The 21,148-nt window shown below is 37.7% G+C and overlaps 1 protein-coding gene across 3 annotated transcripts in view; it reads left to right on the top strand.

Annotated features, from left to right (window-relative positions):
- Positions 1-21,148, top strand: part of LOC141900754 (cytosol aminopeptidase-like) — a 139,755-nt gene that overhangs the window by 43,893 nt on the left and 74,714 nt on the right. For all 3 annotated transcript variants that reach the window (XM_074787781.1, XM_074787782.1, XM_074787780.1), the window contains one exon: positions 8,385-8,540. In XM_074787781.1, coding sequence (XP_074643882.1) covers positions 8,385-8,540 — 156 coding nt within the window. The remainder of the gene's footprint in view (positions 1-8,384; positions 8,541-21,148) is intronic.

The following is a 21,148-nucleotide window of genomic DNA, read 5'->3' as shown; positions in this document are numbered from 1 at the left end:
ATAGTCTGGCTCATTTTATCCATGTCTGTTGAGGTGAATACATCACACCCAAAAATCCGAACAATAGGCTCATCAATTAGCCCTGCCCCGACTAGTCAGCCATCCAAGACCAATCTTTCGGCATTTTTGGGTAGAGCTTGGCACCCAGGCTTAAATGAAAGGTGAGACTCCCCTCACCCTGAAACAGCTGTCTGCCGCTCTGTGATTTTTCACTTTCGGCCTATAGGGGGCGCTAAATACGGGGTATTCGTTAAGAAGGAAAATCGTCAAATATATTGCAAATTTACGTGAGGCGTGACGACGCCAACTGAAGAGTTAAAAAGTTGTTGACCTTTTACACGTCAGCAGAGTATGGTTTCATATATATACGCATGAATCGTTCACGATATGTTTTGTCAAACCCAGGAATCCAACGTTTAAAATCATATATTGTTGGCTGTTGCCTAGCGACCTAATTTTTGCGCTGTTCACAGGGCTGAAAGTTAAGTTTCTGTTAATGCAAAGACACGGGAATTATATTTATCAGTTTTAGTTAACCAAATAATACCATAATTCATTTATAGAGACTGCCCGTGTTCCATATGACGAATCATAATGACCATCATTGTTGAAACGCCGTTGCTATGACACCATAGATTTGGATGTCTCCATCCTTTCAATTAATGGATAAATGGATAACCGACACTCCTGTTGCTGTGAGACATCAACATCAAACAAACTCCGTTACCATGGAAGCACATACTGTTAAAGGTTGTACTCCAACATTGTTGACTGTCTCCATGGTAACCAAGGCGGCAAATGCATGAAAATGCCTATGAAATGATTTTGGTTACGGTCCGATCTTGAGTTGTCACAGAAAAGTGATACTGGTATCGATTCCTATGTTTTTGGGGTCGCTCTACCCGTTTTTGGGTAGAGAAAAAAGCTACAATCAACTTATCACCAGGTTTTTAAATCTAGATAATCAAGTAATCTAAAATATTCATTTCTGCATGGGAAAAAAAGGATAAAATATCTTAAGTCGGTCAGAATAAATTCATGTTTTTATATTGCATAATATCTAAATCGTTTAGCACAAACCGTGACAAAGACATAATTTGATGCACCTTTTTCCCAATTTCTTACATTTACACAATTTTTTACAACCCTTTGTGCATTTACAAGTGACTATCTCATCATAATTTGTTGGTATAGCCTCGATGAATCTGTGAACAATAGTCAGTCGCCCATTATCAAGCGCCCAACCACCTGAATCTTTAGGCTCTCCAATAGGATTTACTCTATCAGCTGATAACCAAACTTTACATTGATAATTTGCTCTCAAGTAGTGAAGGTTCAGTGCATCTCTTGTAGGTGATAGTGCCGTTAGTTCCTTCGATTTTCTCTGTACAGTTCAACACATGCTGCATTCACTTCCGTACAATCTACAGATAAATCTCTCAATTTCATCTACCGTAAAAACCGGCGTATAAGTCTACACGGCGTATAAGTCGAGGTCGATTTTTAGACCTACATTTCATGATTTTAACATATATCCGGCTTATAAGTCGAGTCCCTTCTCTTAGAAGAATAATTACTAGTATCATTGTATTGAATAGTTTGTTTTGATAAGGATGTGTGCCTTCACGCACGCCGCCACGCGTCAGCCTGATTGCTGCTGTGTGTTAATCAATAGACTGTTACACACACTCAGGTATAATACACTACCATACAGTGATACAGTAGTGTGAGTCACACGCTATATATAGCCTAATGTATTAAGCGCTGCTATGAGCGCGCATATATGAATACATGGTTTTAAATGAAGCTGTGTCAAAATGAAAGAAGTTTTTTTCATTAAATAACTTTATTTATCATGAATAATTATTCAAACTGTTATAGCAGTAAGAAGATGAACACTGTCTTTTTTGTCTGGTAGAATCAATATTTCTTGTGACCTGAAAATACTTCGTAGAAAACTGTACTCGGCGTATAAGTCGAGGTCAATAATTTAGTGGTAAAATCAGGGGTTAAAAACTCGACGTATACACCGGTTTTTACGGTAAATTACCGTCCCTACCAACGCCTTCAAGAAGCTGCGATGAGGCCTTGAAGATATCCCAAGCAGTTTTCTTGCCTATTCCTGTCAGCGAACTTGTTGTGTCGGTACTGGTAAGGGCATGCCATCCGAGGATATTGGTCAGGATGTTATCATTGATTGATGCTCTTAGTTTCTCAATCACATAAACTTTGTTTCGACTGATCATTACCGCATCGATGTCTTTAGCAAAATGTAGCAAGAGAAGCAGAACATCCATATCATCAGCCAATACCACCACTCTAGTTGCATCTATAAATAAAAATAGACAGATAAATATCGACATAACATGATACATGTAAGCAGCTTTACAAATGTGAAAAATCAAAATATTGATGCTGAGGTATATGCAATTTCAAGCCAGGAAGTTGGGATAGGTTGTTGATTATCGAAAAAAGCAATGATATTTTACTTGCCATTTTTCACTGCATGAAACATGTGAAATATGATCCTGGTGTCAGCTTCCTCATGTAAGCATTCCAACGCAGCCATTTCCCCGGCGAATGACGAGGTGGGGTTCCTTCTTCCTCCACTGGTAATTATATTTACTTCGTGTTCCGATTTAATCATATGCTGACGAAGGAAATCTACCAAGTCTGCCTTGTTTTCCTCGCATTTGATGAAAGCTTTCCAGACCTAAAAATTTACATTGAAGATTACCAGTACTATCTTGATAGAAATGCAATTAATCAAAATTGAAATTTCGAAAATGAAATTTATTAATGATATTCTACTTTTGTAAAAGGTGTTTTCTCTGTTATTAATTGTCGTACTCCAGGTGTGTTTATCTTTTTAGACCTCTTCTCTCTAGTAACTCTCTTCATTGATGTTTCTCCATAATATCTATCAAACAACATCGATCTGGAATGTATCATCAAGCTTCTGACGGTAAACCTGAATATGATAAGAAGTACGCATTTAGAAAGGGAGCTTTGTGGTTAGGGCAATAGGTGAATAGACACTCTCGTCTGGTCTCTAAGTGAGGTGACCCCACGATATCTCATTTCATAAAATGAAAACTGACTATCCATCGGTGTTACCTTTTGACGGAATAATTCTGCATAATCTCCAAATGTGGTACACAGTTTCGATGGACTGCCAATTTTTTGAATCATTGCACATCCATCAATTATCACTACTGATTTTCCAGTCAGCTTTCATTTAGTCATGATCTATCATACACATCAACAGAGCCTTCCTTCGCCAGGATATTAACAATCATACTTTTTGACGTCTGTCTTATATCCCCACAGTGGGTGGTTAGTGCAGGTGGAAATTCTGCCAATTCATGCTTGAGAATATATGCCATGTCTACGTCACGACCATTCTGTGAAGCGATAAATAGTTTCCGCAAGAACTTAGCAGAATCAGAATCTAATTTGTACTTTTTGGTAGTCTTTGGCTTTTCTACAGGAGCATCGTATAGATTTTTGAATGTCTGTGCCTTCTGTTGTGGGATTGGATGAAAGAAATCAGTTGATTTGTCCATAAGTCGATTAGTTATCACTGCCTCGACATGTTTTCTACCCAACTGTGATGCGGAAAGAAGATCCTTCGTTATCTTAACTGTGGCAACTTCGTTGGTTACGATAGATCTAGGAAGTCCCGATGGAGCACTTTCAAAGACCTTCAAAAAAAATAAAATGTGATCATAATTGAGCACATCATGTACGAGCGTATCGAATTAGAAATCTCACATTGAAATCGGTAGTATACTTACTCTAAAACTATTAAGGAGACTGAGTTTTTCGATTGCTGCTTTGTCGCTGGATACTCTACGAGGCAATGCCTCCTTTCGTGTAGTAATATTACTGTCTGAATCTGCATCTGCCAAACCTAACAACATCTTTGTCTCTTGCATTATTTGTGATTTAGTCGCCCACGTGATGCAGAATCGATTTCTTGCTTTTTCATCTAGAATGATAATGTATGGTGGTTGAGAGCCTGTCACTGAAATTAGTTTATTAAACCACTTTCCCCAGACTTAACGGGATCTGAAAAGTATCTTACTAAAAATGTAAACAAACATTTAGAAGAATGTGACCCCCATTGCAACTGAGTGTGCAAAAATTCCTAGTTTTCAACCAACCTGTAGAAACCCCGATAATTCCATTCGCCAATTTACAGATCCTGTTCATCCATTCCGTCGCTGGATCAAACGAGACTTGATTGAAGCTGGTGGCACTCCTCTTTGCAACAAAATTTCCCATGACAAATTCTCTGAAGAAAAGATGAAAAATTGAAGTGCATTTTACAAAAAGTAGGAGTATAGATCCTGTATTAATATCTCTACGTATTATTACAGAGGAATTCTCAATAGTAGATGTGTATGCGGCCACATCTAGCCACTTTAAAGAAATATTTTGTTGGACATAATGGCTGCAATATTTCTGTATTACCTACCGATAAACAGTTGGTGCTGTTTCTTCCACGTCTTTCATCTGAGCCAGATATACCCCAGCGTGTGTAGTTTGTATGGTCGTAGACAGTTTGATTGACAGCGTTACTGATCTTGTGTACAGAGATATAGGGCGAGCTTCCTCATGTTAGATAATTGCTCGTAGCCACAATCAATGGGAAAGTTGCAGCTCATAATGTGTTCTATGATTTTGGTGTGTTTCAAGGTCAATTGGTTTTTGTATATGGCCACCAGGGGGCGTTGAATAATACAATAACTTCATCATCATCATCATCATCATCATCATGTTGAGGCCTTTTGATGTCCGGCTCGTTTGGTAATTTACATAAATTTAGGTGATATTTAAGATATTTCTCGATGCTCATAGTTTGATCTGCACCTAGCCCATCTTAAAGATGCGTGTTAAATGTTCTTTAGATCAGTTAGAATGGTTAGAATTATTGTAACATTACATGACTAGTTAAAAATATTGATATCAATAATCTATCGGTATCATTTCGAGTTTAGATTTTAAAGAATAATAAAGTTATCTATATATAGTTAATAAGTTCTAATAGTTTTTTAGAGAAAGACTTTTGAGATAGTTATCAATACTCAAGTTATCTAAATAAGTTTTTCTCAGTTATTTCCACATTGATAAAAAATGTGATATCAATATTTAGATATAGCATGAATATTATAAATAGTGTCGTTTTTGATATATTGTTCTGTTCCGGTACACATCCATGCTGTAGTTGGGTTCCACTCTTCTTCTTGACATGCTGTTGTTGCTCCTTTTTTTTTCTGTTCTTAGCTAATTGGATCCCGTTGAGTGTTGCAGGTTCGATCCTTTTTAATTTTATATAATTCTCTACGCATTGAACCCGATCATTTACATTGGTAAATATCACTCTTATGGGACGTGGTCTCGTTTGATTTTTATTGCCAATTCTTCTGATGTCTCTTAAGTTGGCTGCACCAAGTTTAATGATACCATTTAGAAATCTTTCCACCCGAGAAGTGTCGTCACAAATAATCTTATTATCTGATTCAGGTATGTTATATATGATAATGTGTGACCGTCTCTCATCATTTGAAGAGCTATTTGAAACACTGATTTCCTCTGTCAATGTTTTTGTTGAAGTGTTAAATCCAGCTTCCATTTTATGGGTAGATTTCTTGAAGACCATATTTTCACTCTCAATCTGCTTAATTTGATTTGAAAGAATATCGAGATTTTTTGAGTTCGTATCCAATAGTCTACTATGAGTCTCGATTTTTTCTCTGATGTCAGCTATGCATTTATTTGTTTTATAGCTTTCTTTTGCAGAAACTTTTTGATGTATTTTGGTAATCCGGGATTCTAAAATTTCTATAGCGTTAAAGAATATTTCTCTCATGTTCTTTATCTCCAATTTAATGGTCTCCATCTCTTGAAATTTCTGCTCAGTTTGAAAATCAGTCAAACATCGACTACACAGATATTTAACCGGCAGATTCTCTGCATTTTCAGCTGCGTTGGAGCAGTTATTACAAATTGACTGACCGCACTTGGAACACTGGACGATCTCGTTTTCAAAATTAAACAGACGGTTACATTTAGAGCACGGTTCATAGTTTTCCCATTCATCATCTTCTAGTGTTGAATCACAATCACTGTCCAGTTCTGCTAGACTCTCAGCAAACTTCAGAGCTTCTTCATGAATTTGCTCTTTTTTGTCACAGCCCTTTACCTTTGTTGCCATGGTTTCCCTTGTCTGAAATGGTTGCTGACTGGTGGTTGCTAAGTTGCTTGGATGATTTCCCACAGATTTCACTTTTAAAACACTCACAGATTTTCTTAGGGAAGATCGTAGTTGTTGAAGCAATATTCAGAAGAATCCCTGTGTATTATTTAACATTGTCCTGCTAAGTTAGATGGCTGGAAGATGTTGTTTCTGTTAAATATGTAGAAGTTACATGGAGCTTAGATGTTCATTCTTCCTTCCATCCCCATGGTCACTAGGCAACTTAGTATTTCTATGTTATATTTGTACCTATGCATATTTTGTTATCACAATCAATTAAAAAATTGTATCTGCTGACATGTTCTTTGATTTTGGTGAGTTTCAAGGTCATTAGTTTTGTATATGGTCACCAGGGGGCGTTGAATATTGAAGTTGTTAGATTGTTGAGCATTTGAAACCACTTTCCAAGTGGGCATGGTGTCCCTGGACCCTTAGTTTATTGAAATAAATATGTAATACTACTGATGTTGAAATTTTTGGGTAAGCAGGTCCATTACGTTAGCAAACGTTGGAGCCTGGCTATCTTGTAGTTAGTTTACAACACTGATGATTTTGATATCTTTAATACTCAGTGCACGACGCGTGTTGATTGCATTGTCAGCAATAACGCATTAACCGTTAACCATTTATGTATCGATTACGTGTAGTAATAGATAACGCTTCCCACGCTTTACTATTAAAAGCTATCATGAATGAAACTATTGAAAGCCACATTCATTCAGTTGATGAACTTGATTTCAACAGTAACCGGCCATCCTGGTTTAATATATGTACTGCCCTGAAATTGAAAAAGTTATATAGCAGCTTCTGATTTTGTTTGTCCCGAGTAGTTTATGTTCAAGTTTTAGTTGTTTTATGTCATTGTCTCACGGGATCAAAATTGTCAAGTCCAAAATGCCCATAATTAATCTTGCGTTTCTGGTGTTCTTCCGCTGTTTTCCTGTTCCACTTGGTCAATCGTAAGACTAGCTATAGGCCCTCAGGGTACAGCTAGCAGTTGGCCTTAAGGTGTCTGTGAACTGCTTCAGGACACTCTTGTTTAATCATGGATGTGAAGCTTGCACCCCATGGACTGCATGGTGTTTGGCCTATATCATGGGTTCTTGGCGATTGTGCCGAGAGCAGACTGTATCCAGTGGCCATGGTAAGTATACTTACTGACGTTTTACCTTGATAGTATGGATTTAACATGTACTGCATCAACACAGTTATTTCCTCTCACTTTTCTAGTTCTGAGTCAACACGTAAACCCATCATGGAAAGTTTCTTTCTGGTTTACACTTAGTACACATGTTCTCTAATATCATTCTTATAGAAATAATTGTGGCCATGATATTTTTAACGTATTTACAACAAACCCTGTAACTTCACGTGGCAGTGAATTTCAGGCCGAGGGCATACAAGGCTTTACCTCATTCTAGTTCTTTCTATCTCAAACAATTAAGTTCTAAAGCAAAATTGTTCAAATATTATTGTTGTTACTGTTACATTGTGACGACAAATAACTTGACATTACGAGGTGTAAATGTAATGTTTATTTTTTATCAATAAAGTTTTAATAAGTTGTACAATTGAGTACCTCACTTTCTCTGAGTTTTTGCTGTGGCTTTAATTAGTGTGCTGTTAAGAGGCATTCGGTGATGTGAAATATGAAAAAGGAGTTAACGGATAGAGCATCAAACATTAATCTACAAGGGAATTACTAGTGGAGTTCTAGCTCTTGATGAAATTAAGCCCAGAAAACACATTTCGGGACTGTCTATTTAGTTTACTTTTTTCCTCAAAATAGTGAAGTCCTTCTCACTGTCCTGTTCTCCTGTGATATCTTCATGGAAAGACAACATGATCTGCTTGTAAAAGCTAAACCACTATCATTATCAAATCACTTGTATTAAGTTTTTTTCGTTGTAACAATCAGCAGTAGTAACTACGATATTCCATGAACGGTTTCATAAAGTTTAGTCTTAGTCTTTAAGCCAAGCCCCATGTTAAAGAGATCCGAGTTAGGCAAGTTATACTGTTTTTTCCATGTCTAATGATTCTCTAATGACTCTCCTTTGCCCTAATGAAATGCATGCTGAGCTAGCCACTGTACTAATTGGTCCATTTATTTCTATTCCAGGGACAAGAAATGGGTTCAATCTGAAAATATGGGGGCATTTCTTAGTGTTGCAAATGGTTCGAATGAACCATTGAAGTTTTTAGAGCTTTCATACAATGGTACAAGAGAAACGTCCAGATCATTTGCTCTCGTTGGAAAAGGTATTACATTTGATAGGTATGTATATTGTAACGGATGAAACTCCAGGGCCAAAAAACCCAATTCCTTTTCGGACACAAAATCCAGGGGCGAACTACACCCACAAAACTAATGACAACACCAGACGTATACTATTAGAACGAACGTACATTTATGAAAGTACCGTGGCTGGGACTGGCTATGGTCAGTAACAGACATTTATATAGGTTCAGTTTATAGGAGTCATTCAAGTATACTAATTCATTCTGAACGGACTGATGTCAGTAAACCATACATACACTTTACATACAGTAACTATACAATACAATCACTGGGTAACACCCTCACTCTAAAAAGATTCAAGGATGTATTTTTTGAAAATAACATGTACACACGTTCTAGAAAATCTGACAATGCTATAAATTAATACAGATTCAATCTTCAAATCATAATGATTTGGAAGATACAGCACACATTAATTTTAAAGTAAGATTACGTGCGCGAAAGGGCATCTGAAACAACATTACAGCGTCTTTTGATACGTCTTATGTCTAAATCATACGACTGCAGTATCACACTCCAAGCCATGAGACACTTATTCTTGTTCTGCATCTTGTACAAGAAAGTTAATGTAAATATAACTACTGGAAAGATTTTCATACTTGCATAGACATCAAAATGTTCCAAAGCTAAGATTATAGACAGGCATTCCTTCTCAATTGTCGAGTTATTTTTCTGCGCGGCTACAAACTTTGAAAAGAAGCATAAAGAATGTTCCAAACCGTCGTCATCATCTTGAGCTAAAACTGCGCCTGCACCCAAATCACTGGCGTCAACTGAAAGCTTAAATTGTTTATCGAAATTTGGAGCTGGGAGAAAAGGAGTTGACATCAATAAATGTATTGTTAATTGAAAAAGATTTCTCACAAGTTTCACTCCACTCAAATTGTGCATTCTTTTTCACTAACTGTGTTAAAGAAACAGGGACTTGTGTGAAATTTTTACAAAACTGTCTGTTGTATCCCGCCATTCCTAAAAAACGCATGATGTCACGCTTGTTAGAAGGTGGTGAATACATCTTAAAGTTCTTCAACAGTTTATGGGCTTAAAATAGATTTCAACCTTCATGTTATACATTAAATATTCTTAGCCTCCTTGAATGTGCCCTCTATTTTAATCATCATTATCCTTTTTTACGCCTTGGGTAGGTATCCGTAGGTACCCAGTGGTGGAATTGATGATATTGTGAGCATATACTTTTCCTAATATCAACTAAGAAATGCTCAGAATGCACCTAAATGCATCTCATTTTCAAAGCTTAGACCAGACCCCCTTTTTGGTGAATTGCACCTGCGGCCCTTTCTCCAAAAGCTAGATTCTGAATATTTATCTAAATTGCTTAATGGCATTCTTCATTTATTTCAGGTCTGCCCCCCCCCCCCTCCGTTCTTACAGCTCTACAAAGTGTCTTCCAGTTTGGATTCGCTTGCCCGATTCCCTGTTATAAATAGCGACATATGCTTCTGATTTGCAGTGGTATGTGACAATATAAACCGTAGCGAAAGTGGCTTTTTTGGCTGGAAAGTGGACCATTTATAATAATAATAATAATCAACAGAAATACAAGAGTAATATTAAATTAAATATTTCTTACCGAGTCTTAGACTGATCTAGCTCTTCAACAATAATGCAACAATCCTGACAAAACTTGCCCCTTTGATAAACTTTGTGGCTATACAACTAAACCAGAATTCGTGTGATTTTTATATCAGGAAAGTACCCACATTGTTTGAGTAAAAATCACCAGTTTCCCCTGAGATAGGATAAAACATCAGGATTTCTCTGTATGACTACTGCTTATTCAGGGAAAAGACATTAACAGAAGGACTTATCCAACAGGAACTGAACCACAGAAATGTCATTTCAGTGCTCAGTAATTACAACAAAGGTAAAATTCAATATATGAAATAAAATAAATATCTCTAAAATAAAACTAATTCTACACATATCTCAAATAACAGAATTAACTATAAAAACATTGTTTTGACAGTCAACAAATTAACTTCATCTGTATCTAGCCATCTTTTTAGATTAGTTTCAATGGACCTCTTACTTGGTGACCAAACACCAACTCAAAAGGACTAAAACCCAGAGAATTTTGAACCGCTTCTCACATAGCAAAAAATAGAAATGGTACTGCTTCATCCCAATCTATGTCATGTTGTGTACTATATGTTCAAAGTATGTTTTTGGGGTTTGGTGGAAACGTTCAAGAGACCCTGAGATTCTGGGTGATGAACACTAGAAATATTTTGTTTAATTCCTAACTGATACATAACCTGTTGGAATATATACCTATAATATATATCAGACTGCACCGATGTCGGTACCCCAAACAGTGTTAAAGAATTTAACACTGATTTTTCAAATTTCCATTTGGGAAAATTGAAAAATCACCAATGAAGTACTTGGGAATCTTAAATTCATTTAACTGTGGGAACCATGGTCTGTGATTTCTGGTTCTCACCCCGCTTATTCTTTTTCTGAGGAGAAAAACATGTACTTAGAGTATGACCAGATTTTTGGTTTACCTTAAGGCGGGCGTAGGTCGGCCTTCGACGGCTTGCGACTCACTACGACGCGACTCGCTGCGACCGCCAGCGACGAGCGCGTTGCAACGAGCAACTGACCTACGCTACCTTGCGACTGCCAGCGACGGGTTGCGACTGCCAGCGGCGCCAGTCGCAATGAGTCACACATGTTCTACTTTCTGCGACGCGACGCGACCGTCGCAACCGATATACGCGCGCTTGCGACTGGGAGCAACTAGTCGCACACAGTCGCTGACAATCGCGTCGCATCCGACTTGCGCGGCCACTTGTGACGCAACGCGATGACCACGTCAGGTCGCAAGGCCGACCTACGCCCGGCTTTAGGACCACAGTAGGTAGTACACGTTGCCCTATTGTTATCGTGAAATCCATCACGTCTAACGATTACGTCCGTGTAACGCCACATACGCGTCTGAAACTTTCACAGTCGCTTATATATGAAACATAGAAGTTTGAGTTCGTATATGGTGAATTTTTGTTACTTGGTTAATTGAATATTGCCGAAATGAAAAAATTTAAACTCTTAAGTAGTGCCGCCCCTGTCAAGAAGAAAACCTGTGTTAGTCCGCACTTAAAATAGTGCCACGCATACATTTTTGAAATAGCGATTTACATAGGCATATTCTCTGACTTGAAGGCATATTCTTGACTGATGTATTTTGTCGTTTCGTGGTCGAAAGTTGGGTATTTTCTTGGTGTGTGTGTGTGAGTCAGCGGATTAATTGAAATGTTTACATATTGGTGATATGGACCTCAGGCACTTGAATATGGGCTTTGACCTTGTTGGTAAAAATGATAAAATTTACCGTAATCTACGCTAAAACACCACCGGGGTTGCCATCTTAATCATCCATGATGCAACTGTTTTACCCATGATCCAATGCACACCCCTCGTCTAACTATACTATACAGAAAGGCTGGAAACGATCCTATCTCTGTAATGCTTAAATCTACCCGCAATTATTAAATGACATGGTTTCCAGAGCAATGGCTCTTTTACTGTGCAACTGAGCATATATTCATACAAATTCATTAAAGCATTATCCATTCTCCAAACTCTACGTAGCTGAATTTTGAAAGAGGGCCTCGTTTAAATTTATATGAGCTTTTTCGCGAATATCTGATCGCAAAAATATTGGTTTTGAAAAGCCAATCAGAAGGCAAAGACTCCTCTATGATTGGCTTAGCCGCAGAAATCAGCAGGTGTTCACGTGAACCCCCGGTATCGTCTACCGTTTTACTTCCAGGTTTTATTTTTAGATCTTAATTTGTATTTAAAGATCAATTTCTGTGAAAGCTTTAGTTGATTTGGTTTTTGGGAGGAATATTTTTATGAGCACTACAGAAAACATCATTGACCATTGTGCAAAGTCCGGAAAAAATAGCTTTTTCTTAAATGGATAGATGACCTTGATATGCTAATTAGCCATGTGCTCAAACTACAAATACAATCAAATTCTATTCAGCAAAAAAATATTAAATCCAATTTAATTTTACTTTATTGAACAAATTTCTGAAAATTCAATTCTATTCCGCATTAAAATCAGTAAGACCAGGGGAAAAGATTTATCTGAGGTATTTTTTCTTGCCAGATCCAGTCCCTGTCTGTGCTACTTTTGTATTCTACGATTGATTGTGTAAATTATTAGGTATTGACTCTCAGCTGAGAGTGTATTTTGACAAATTTAACCCACAGAATGCATCATCATTTGCCATTTCATGGAAAGCTGACAGGCTGGCCATAGTGCCCCTTGGGGCTCTTGTTGCAGATCGCAGTACGTCGAGCAACACTGAAAACTCTCTTACTATTACCATAAAGTAAAATGATTAATCGTCATTAATTCTTTGGACTTTCCCGTTAGCAATCCGTTCTTAGAGCCCGATTATGTGTATTTAGTTTTGGCACAGTTATGAGAGCGTGCGTCAATAACATTAGTTACAGTCCTGTCGGCAATATCACTTTATACACACGGTTTTCACCGTGTATGTATCAGTAATAGATATTGCGCTCTACGGAGCGAGTCGCGCGTAGTCTACAATCCACACGCTTGTTTTGTCAAAAAGGTCTTGAATTAGCAGAAGAAACATTATTCACAACTCTTAATATAAAAAAATTTTCCTATTGTGAAACCATTAAAAACATTTAAGTTGGTAAACATAATTTTGTCAGTAAGTTGTTTTAAACTCGAATGTGGCCGGTTTAGTTTCAGATTCGAAATTTTCACAAATATCCCACCCGATTATAAAAGCTTTAACCACCAACGATTAGGTAACTAGCTTGTCAGTAACGTGCCTACGCCCTCATCGTAGTTGTTTTTAATTGTATCATTCTCCTGGCTCTATCAAGTCATAAATTCCCATAATCATTCTTTCGAACAAGAATGCTAATGAGACTGCTGGAAAATATTCATTCTGTTCCACTTGGTCGATGGTTAGACTAGCTCCAGGCCCTAAGAGTACAGCTAGCAGCTGGCCTTTGGTTCAGTCTGTGAAAAGCTTCAAAACAATGGTATAAACACACGGATGTGAAGCTTGTACCCCATGGACTTCATGGTCATTGGCCTATGTCATGGGTTCTTGGCGATTGTGCCGAGAGCAGACTGTATCCGGTGGTATGCTAAGTATAACTTGATAGTGTATGGATTTAACATGCACCGATGGCTAAAATGATACCTTCGTTTCACAACCCTTCTAATCGTATCTTAGGCAATATCAATCCTTACCGCAACGTTTTTGTTGATTTTGTTGATCGAGCTTACATATTTCATGTCTCAGGACCTTGAGTCCTCTAGTTTTCAAACTTGCAGGGATGCTAACTGCTCCGTTTTGCCTTAACCCTTACAATACCACAACCGTATGGCATACGGTACAAATTGGCAAGCTAGGATACCCGTACCGTATGTGATACGGTATCGCTTAACCCTTCTTCTAGAAAGGCATATCTATCAGTATCAGCTGGTGCATCTGCATAGAATCCAAGATGGCAACAGCCAGGAAAAAAACAATTTGGCTGGATGAAACGGTTCAGTAGCTCGAAGTAACGAATATGACAGCAGCAGTTCAGATGATCAGACTTAGTCAGAAAATAGGTTTATAGTGCCGGCAATAATTTTGATGATGAAAATGAAATCAGTGACAATTTTTTTAGACCCTGTTGATACGGTTGTCATGGCAACGGACACCAATAATAATGAAGAACCAGAAACTGTCCCTCCTCAAGGTCACATATATCCAACTATTTGTCTTATATGTAAGCCCAAAGGTTATCAACACCATGGTATACAATGTATCTGTGTCAAATAGATAGGTAACAATTTTCTGAGGCCTGAAATTATACCCCAATGAAACCCCTTACATCCGGCCTTCCGTCCTATCGGTGGAAAAGTGGGTAAATGAGTGGAAAAATAAATTTTTTAGTTGTTCTATTCTTTTACTACATAAAATGAGGATATATGGCATACTATTTCAGTTGGAATTGAATAGATCATTGCATTTTGCTGGGAAACAGAGCAGTTTATCTGAAACTTTTTCGTGAATTTTTTTCATGGCGGCCATCTTGGAGTATGTGACCTTGACCTCAAGTTCACTTATACCCACATAATTTATGTATACTTCGTTGGCCTAAAAGTTATCAACAACATGCTATATAATTTTTCTGTGTCAGATACCTTGGTAACTATTCTATGAAGCCTCAAATATACCCCTATAAACCCTTAAATTTCCTCCGGTACAGCAGCGGAGACACTATGTGGTATTGAAAGGGTTAAAGGGCGAATGCCATCAAAATTGTACTTTCTGCGATTTCTTAACCAGAAGAAACTTCAGTAGAAGAAACTGATGAGAATATAATTATTTCACGTATCTGCCATAGGTATTGTTTCATTTTGATAGCCTGCGATTGTTTTAATTGACATTGAAGTGTAAGCGAGCATTCACCAACTCATAAGGCCTCCACGTGCGCTTGAGCGCTAATAATTTTTACACAAGGGCTTGTCATGATTTGATGGGAGGATGGATGACACCAGTATCCCCATATAAAAAAGAATAGGGATACTGGTGTCATCCATCTTCCATCAAATTGTGACAAGCCCCTGTGCATTTTTAGACTGTTGCACATACACATGACTACGTCATGAAGGTTATAAGATGGTAGTGAGTCGATGACGTCATTTTCGTGTCGCCACTTATAACTTGTTGGTGGGAGTTCAGAGGAAGATTTGTCAAACAAATGAATATTTTAATATTATTAATGCAGAGTGTGAAGTTTCGCTTTTTGGTTTACCTTTGTCAGCGATATGATGTTGGCATTGAGCCATTTCATATAAAATCGCGGTATGTTTTTTTATGTGAGCATTTGTTTCATTGGTTCTCGGCTTAAACGACGTATAATCGATGCGATTGAAGACATGGCGAACCTCCGTCGATGACATGGTCAACTGAATTAAAATTCTACGAAAAACTGTTTTTGGCAGGAAAATTCTTAGCTCTCGTGTATAAAATTGCAATGACCTCGATTGGGGGGCATCGTCCTATGAGCGAATGGGATGGGCTGTTTTTGGGATATACGGGGAATTCCGGCGCTACCAAAATAATTATGGGAAAGCCATAGAATGGCGTACGTTTCATTGGACTAGGTGCCGTATACGTGCGAATTTCAAATGCTCATTGCTGGTGAGGATGTAATTATTTCACACATCCGCCATAGGTATTGTTTCATTTTAATACCCGGTGACTGTTTTGATTGACATTGAGGTGTAAGCGAATATTCACTGCGCGCGGAGTGCTACACGACACACAAGCTCGTACAGTACACTACTAAGGGTGATGCTATAACGCGTGCATGTTTACAGTACACTACTAAGGGTGATGCTATAACGCGTGCATGTTTGACATGAAAATAGGCTGAATAATCATTGATGAAGATGAGCGCTGTGTTTTCTGTTCGATAGAATTTGTAATAAATTGAAATTTTGTGGCTGTGAAAATACTAAGTAGCTAACTATAAGGTCTGTCGAGGTCTGAATATTGTAGTGGAAAATTCCAGCATTTAAAACGATCTAATAGCCGATTTCTTCTGTACCGGTATTTTAGCTTCCGCGGCCAACATTGGAAGAGGTTTCCAAGACCCATTATTCAGCCACCCTCTGATATGTGACATCATATGAATTTTCGGCCATCCCAAAATAATGGTCTGTTTGCCGTAACCCTACCGACCCGACTTCAAAGGTACTGAGTGAAAATGTTTTTCTGTGATTCATTGAAATAAATTTTATTTTTGATAAAAACGGCCGACCGACCAACCGACCGACCCACTGCCGACGTATGAGCATCGTGTGAAAACATGCCTTGACAGGTGGCCCAGTTTAAGTTTTCCAGGAAACTGGCAGTGTTCCAATAAGCTGCCATTCATTCTAATAGTGACTATATTCAAGCTGGTAAGGTAAAAGCGCGCACATATTCAATGTACTGTTTCATTTTTAACACAGAGATGACGCTCTGGACGAAGTTATAATTTTAGAATAATTCTTAAAATCTACGCTATAGGACAAATTTCTGGTGCACAACGTAGATGATTTTTTGCGATATTGTTTCCATGTAAAAAAGCCCAAAGGTGCAAAATTTGTTTTTTTCTTTGCCCTAAAATTTAGCAAAAAATAAATTTCTACCTACCTACCGACTCCTTCTGAAAAGTTGAGTCAGTGTTACGGCAAACAGCCAATTATTTTGGGATGGCCTTATTTGTACATTTTTTCATATTGTGAAACAAAATTTTTTGAAATTAAAAAATAGTTATCCTGCCGCGCCTACCTGTATCCTACAAAATTTTGGACGTGGACCGTAAACAAATGTATATCTTTGGTCTTATTTGACTGCAAAATAATTCTTTAAGAAAGATAGGCCTAAAATACAATATAAACTTGTGGAACTTTGAAGTCACTTATTAAAAAGATTTTTCAAGCAATTCCCTTATTCCAAACAACCTCTAGCTTTCAAGGTAAACCACACTTTGCCCATGGGCAATTTATTTGAAATATTTCCCTAAATTATTAGAAAATGCCGATAGTAAGACCGTGGGCAAGTTTTTATCTTTGAATGGGCGAATCACGGCTGCAGAGTGCACCTGTGATAAGGCGGAAATAGTTCCACGTGAAGGCAAAGTGTTTAAATGATTAGACAGTCGGAGGTGGTTTATCAACTTTTTTCAACTATAGTGCTGCTATTTTCCCAATCAAATTGCTAGATTTCGATCGTTTCTCGTAAGTCAACACTTTTCAAGTGTAATTTTGATGTGTGTAGAGATACATCAATTCAATTCAAATCAATTTATTCATCATAAAAAACAGACAAGTTTGTTGATGATACATGAATTAAAGGATTACAATATAACACATTTAACATGATAAAATATGGATTATATACATAATGAAAAACCGACGTAATACTTTCAAATGAGGTTAACGCAAATAACAATTTACATTATCATTATCAATCAGATGTTGACATTACGAGTCGTATTAAAATGACACTACTGTTTAATTAATTATTTAATACATTGATTGGTGTATTTCGCCACATTCAGTAAATCACTACCAGTACTTATTTGGTTGTTAAAAACAGCTGACAATTCTTCAAGATTATTTATATTTATCATATACATATCACGTTGAATGGAAAATTTATTGCACCTAAACAGGAAATGTTCTTCATTTTCTACTAATTGACAACTTGCACAAAGACGATCGTTGGGCTCTAGACCTAAATGTCTCCCTTTTTCAATCATAAGTCCATGCGAAGAAGTCCTCAATTTGCAAACAGATGATCTCATAGAAAAGTTTTTAATACATATTAAGTATTTTTCCAGATAGAAGCCTTTTTTGATTTTGTTATAGAAGATGTATCTGCTGTGATTAATGTCGTTAATTTCAGATTTCCAATAGGCTATAAAATGATTTTGTAATGACACTTTTACCAGGTTAATATTTCCTCTAAAGTTATCCCAAATATGCGAGAGCTGCAATATATACAGAAGTTCTTTAATACCTGACTGATAATTGTTAGGCTTATCTATATCACCTATACTATCCAGGAATGATATATGTACAAGCGATTCATTTTTTGATGAACTCATAATGGAGCACCAATATATCACGACTAGCGTATTGAATGGCGGCGCCATGTTTAAGCTGCGCGTGTATCATTGAATAGTGGAATTACAGGGTGGAATTATCTTGATTGTATCCATATGAAGTTTATTAAAGGTTAGTGTCAACAAATGGTCCATTACAGTCCCTCTAATTTATGTGGAGAGATGCTCTTAACCTGCAAAACCGTGGTGTGTTTCGTGTTATCATTGACCTACGTGGTGACTGACCTTGACCTTGCAGCACGTCCTAGTGTGATGGTTTTCTGACGATTATTAGCTAGTACGGTGCCAGGTATGGCTCGCAGCTGCTGGTGAATGAGTGCTGACGTCAACCCGGTGCATACCGGGAGTGGGCAGGAAAGAGTTAAAAAAGGTACCTACTGTCTGACATTCTACTGAAAAATTCCGGATTGATTCACCGCATAGTTTTTTCATAGGGAGCATTTTAGTATATGAATCAATTAAGATGATTGACAGACGTGGGTGCGGTTGTATCAGGTGTTGAAGACGTTCGATGTAAACAATAATTTCAACCACATGCGCGACGAAAACAGGGACATCGAACTAAGAAGCGCTGAATTTTTTAATTACATGTGATTTGAATAGGCATCTGTGCTGGTTTTTCAAAAAGCTGAATCTTAATTGACTCCTCCTATTGCATAGGCCTAAGCCAGGACTTCTGGAATTGAATTGAATTCCACATAGTTATTCTTATTCGCCTGTAATTTGCGATGAATCTTTTTGAAAATTAGCTTGAAGATTGGGTCTGGCGAGATGTCCACCCCTATTGGAAAAAAAGGTCATTGGTGTTCAAGTATGGCTGCCATTGGGGTGGCCATCTTGAATTTCTTGTTTGCCGATGCAACCCGCAATTCTTGATGGATTTCCACAAAATTTGGTGTGAGGATCAGGGTCAAGCTGTCCATGCCTTATGTATATGGAGGTCATCGACCTTCAAATATGGCCACCAGGTCAACCATCTTGAATTTCTAGCACGGAATCGCCTGCAATTCTTGATGCATTTCCAGGATACTAGGTGAAAGAATTTTGGTAGGTGAAATGTCTACCCTTTATTGAAAATTGAGTTCAAGTATGGCCACCATGGTTGCCATTCTTCTTGGATTTCTTTTCAGCACGATGCCTACACCAATTCTTGATGCATTTTTTCATGTAATGTGATCTTTGGGGCAGCTAAAATGGGCTTGTCTTTTCATGTAAAGATATATTAACAGAAAATGAACATTGTCGCCACATAGCTTATACCTCTTAACTATTTTAAAACTTGTTACATCGTTACAATGTAAATCATTCTGTAAAACATTGAATACTAAATCATTCTTCTTCTACTGCGTCATGAAGGTACAAGGCCCGTGGGCCTCTTGTTATCTCTATTTAATGATGTTAGCACCTGTCAAACATAGTGAAATAATAGTAACATTATATTCATAACAATAAACTGTGCCGCGGCGTAGACACCCTATAGTGGTATTCCCATTATTCAACACACTAGGGTGGAATTTTTCAAATTTTCAAATTATCTCCAGGACTATAGGGTAATGATTAGTCAGCATTGAAAGGGTTAATGATCGGTTGCGAACAGACACGCGGGTGGCAACTGTAGTAATGTATATAGGCCTACTGCTGTTGCCGCGCGCGTACGTGGTGAGCACCTTAAGATGTACACTGTGTGATGATTTTTAGTGAGCATTCATCGGCGCATTTTAACTGCAATAATTCAGGGGTCGACCCGTATTGCATGAGATGCTGATTGTTATAGAATGAGGATGTGCCACATTGGAAATAGCCATTACCTTCCAAAAGATAAAAGGTCGTTCATGGGTTCAAGATCGCTATAAGTGCTCGGAGAATGCTTTTAATTTCTAAAATTTTCTTGGGGGAGGCCCCAAACCCCCCTAAAATTGCTTCGCACCTTTGGCGCTCGCGAGTTCTGATGGCTGCGCCTTTACCTTGTTCGCCTGTGTGAATCTACAAAGAAACTGCGGATTTCAAAGTTAGGCGTTCTCGCAGTTTCATTGGCTATCGTGTTGAATATACCATTATGGAAATTATAGGATGGGAAGGATTGGGCAATTACTCAATACTTTGTAGGGAAGTTAGATATGGCCTCTGCGCTGACACTATTTTGTTATTGAACCAGATCGTTACATTGAAATAAACTAAACTAAAAACGCAATAATACCTTTATAGAACAAATAATCAATTTATTTTCACAATTCCTCAAAGAATTTTTCAGGATGTCGGGAAAATAGGACTACTTTTGCTGTGGGAAATGTCCGTTAAATGGTAATAGACAACATCACAGAAACCCTGGAAACATGTATTTGTTTTCACTGATGACATCTCATGCATCCACTCACTACTAAACTCTCTCCTACCATATGGACTCTATGGTCCTCTTGTTTTGTCATTAGTCAATGCTGGAAAATGGGCCTCAGATGCGTCAAAAACCCCTTGAAATTTCAAAATATTTTGGGGAGAGGGCCCAAAACAAGTCTTAGCCGGGACTATGCAACTGAACCCAGGCACTTATTGATCTTAAACTTGACCAGGGGAGCCTCTAAAATATCACCATTGACCCCCAACTTTCTAGCAATAGGTTAGTTTAGTGAGAAATAACCAAAGTTTGATTTGATTTGGCTTAAACCAGAACTTATGATTATTACATGCATTCTGAGGCTTTTTGGTTTACCTTTGTTAGCCATATTGAAGTTGGCATTGAGCCAAATATGTAAAATCGCAGTACGTTTTTAGGCCAGTGGTAGGCTGAGCCTATTACTATACAAATGGAGCAAATTTAAATATCATGTTTTCCAGAGTAAAGGCTCTTTGACTGTGCAACTGAGCATATATTCTTACTAATCATTCATCAA

This window comes from Tubulanus polymorphus, chromosome 2 (assembly GCF_964204645.1).
Source record: "Tubulanus polymorphus chromosome 2, tnTubPoly1.2, whole genome shotgun sequence".
Classification (NCBI taxonomy): domain Eukaryota; kingdom Metazoa; phylum Nemertea; class Palaeonemertea; order Tubulaniformes; family Tubulanidae; genus Tubulanus; species Tubulanus polymorphus.
The sequence above is the reverse complement of the archived record's forward strand: the minus strand, read 5'-3'. Positions and strand labels throughout refer to the sequence as shown.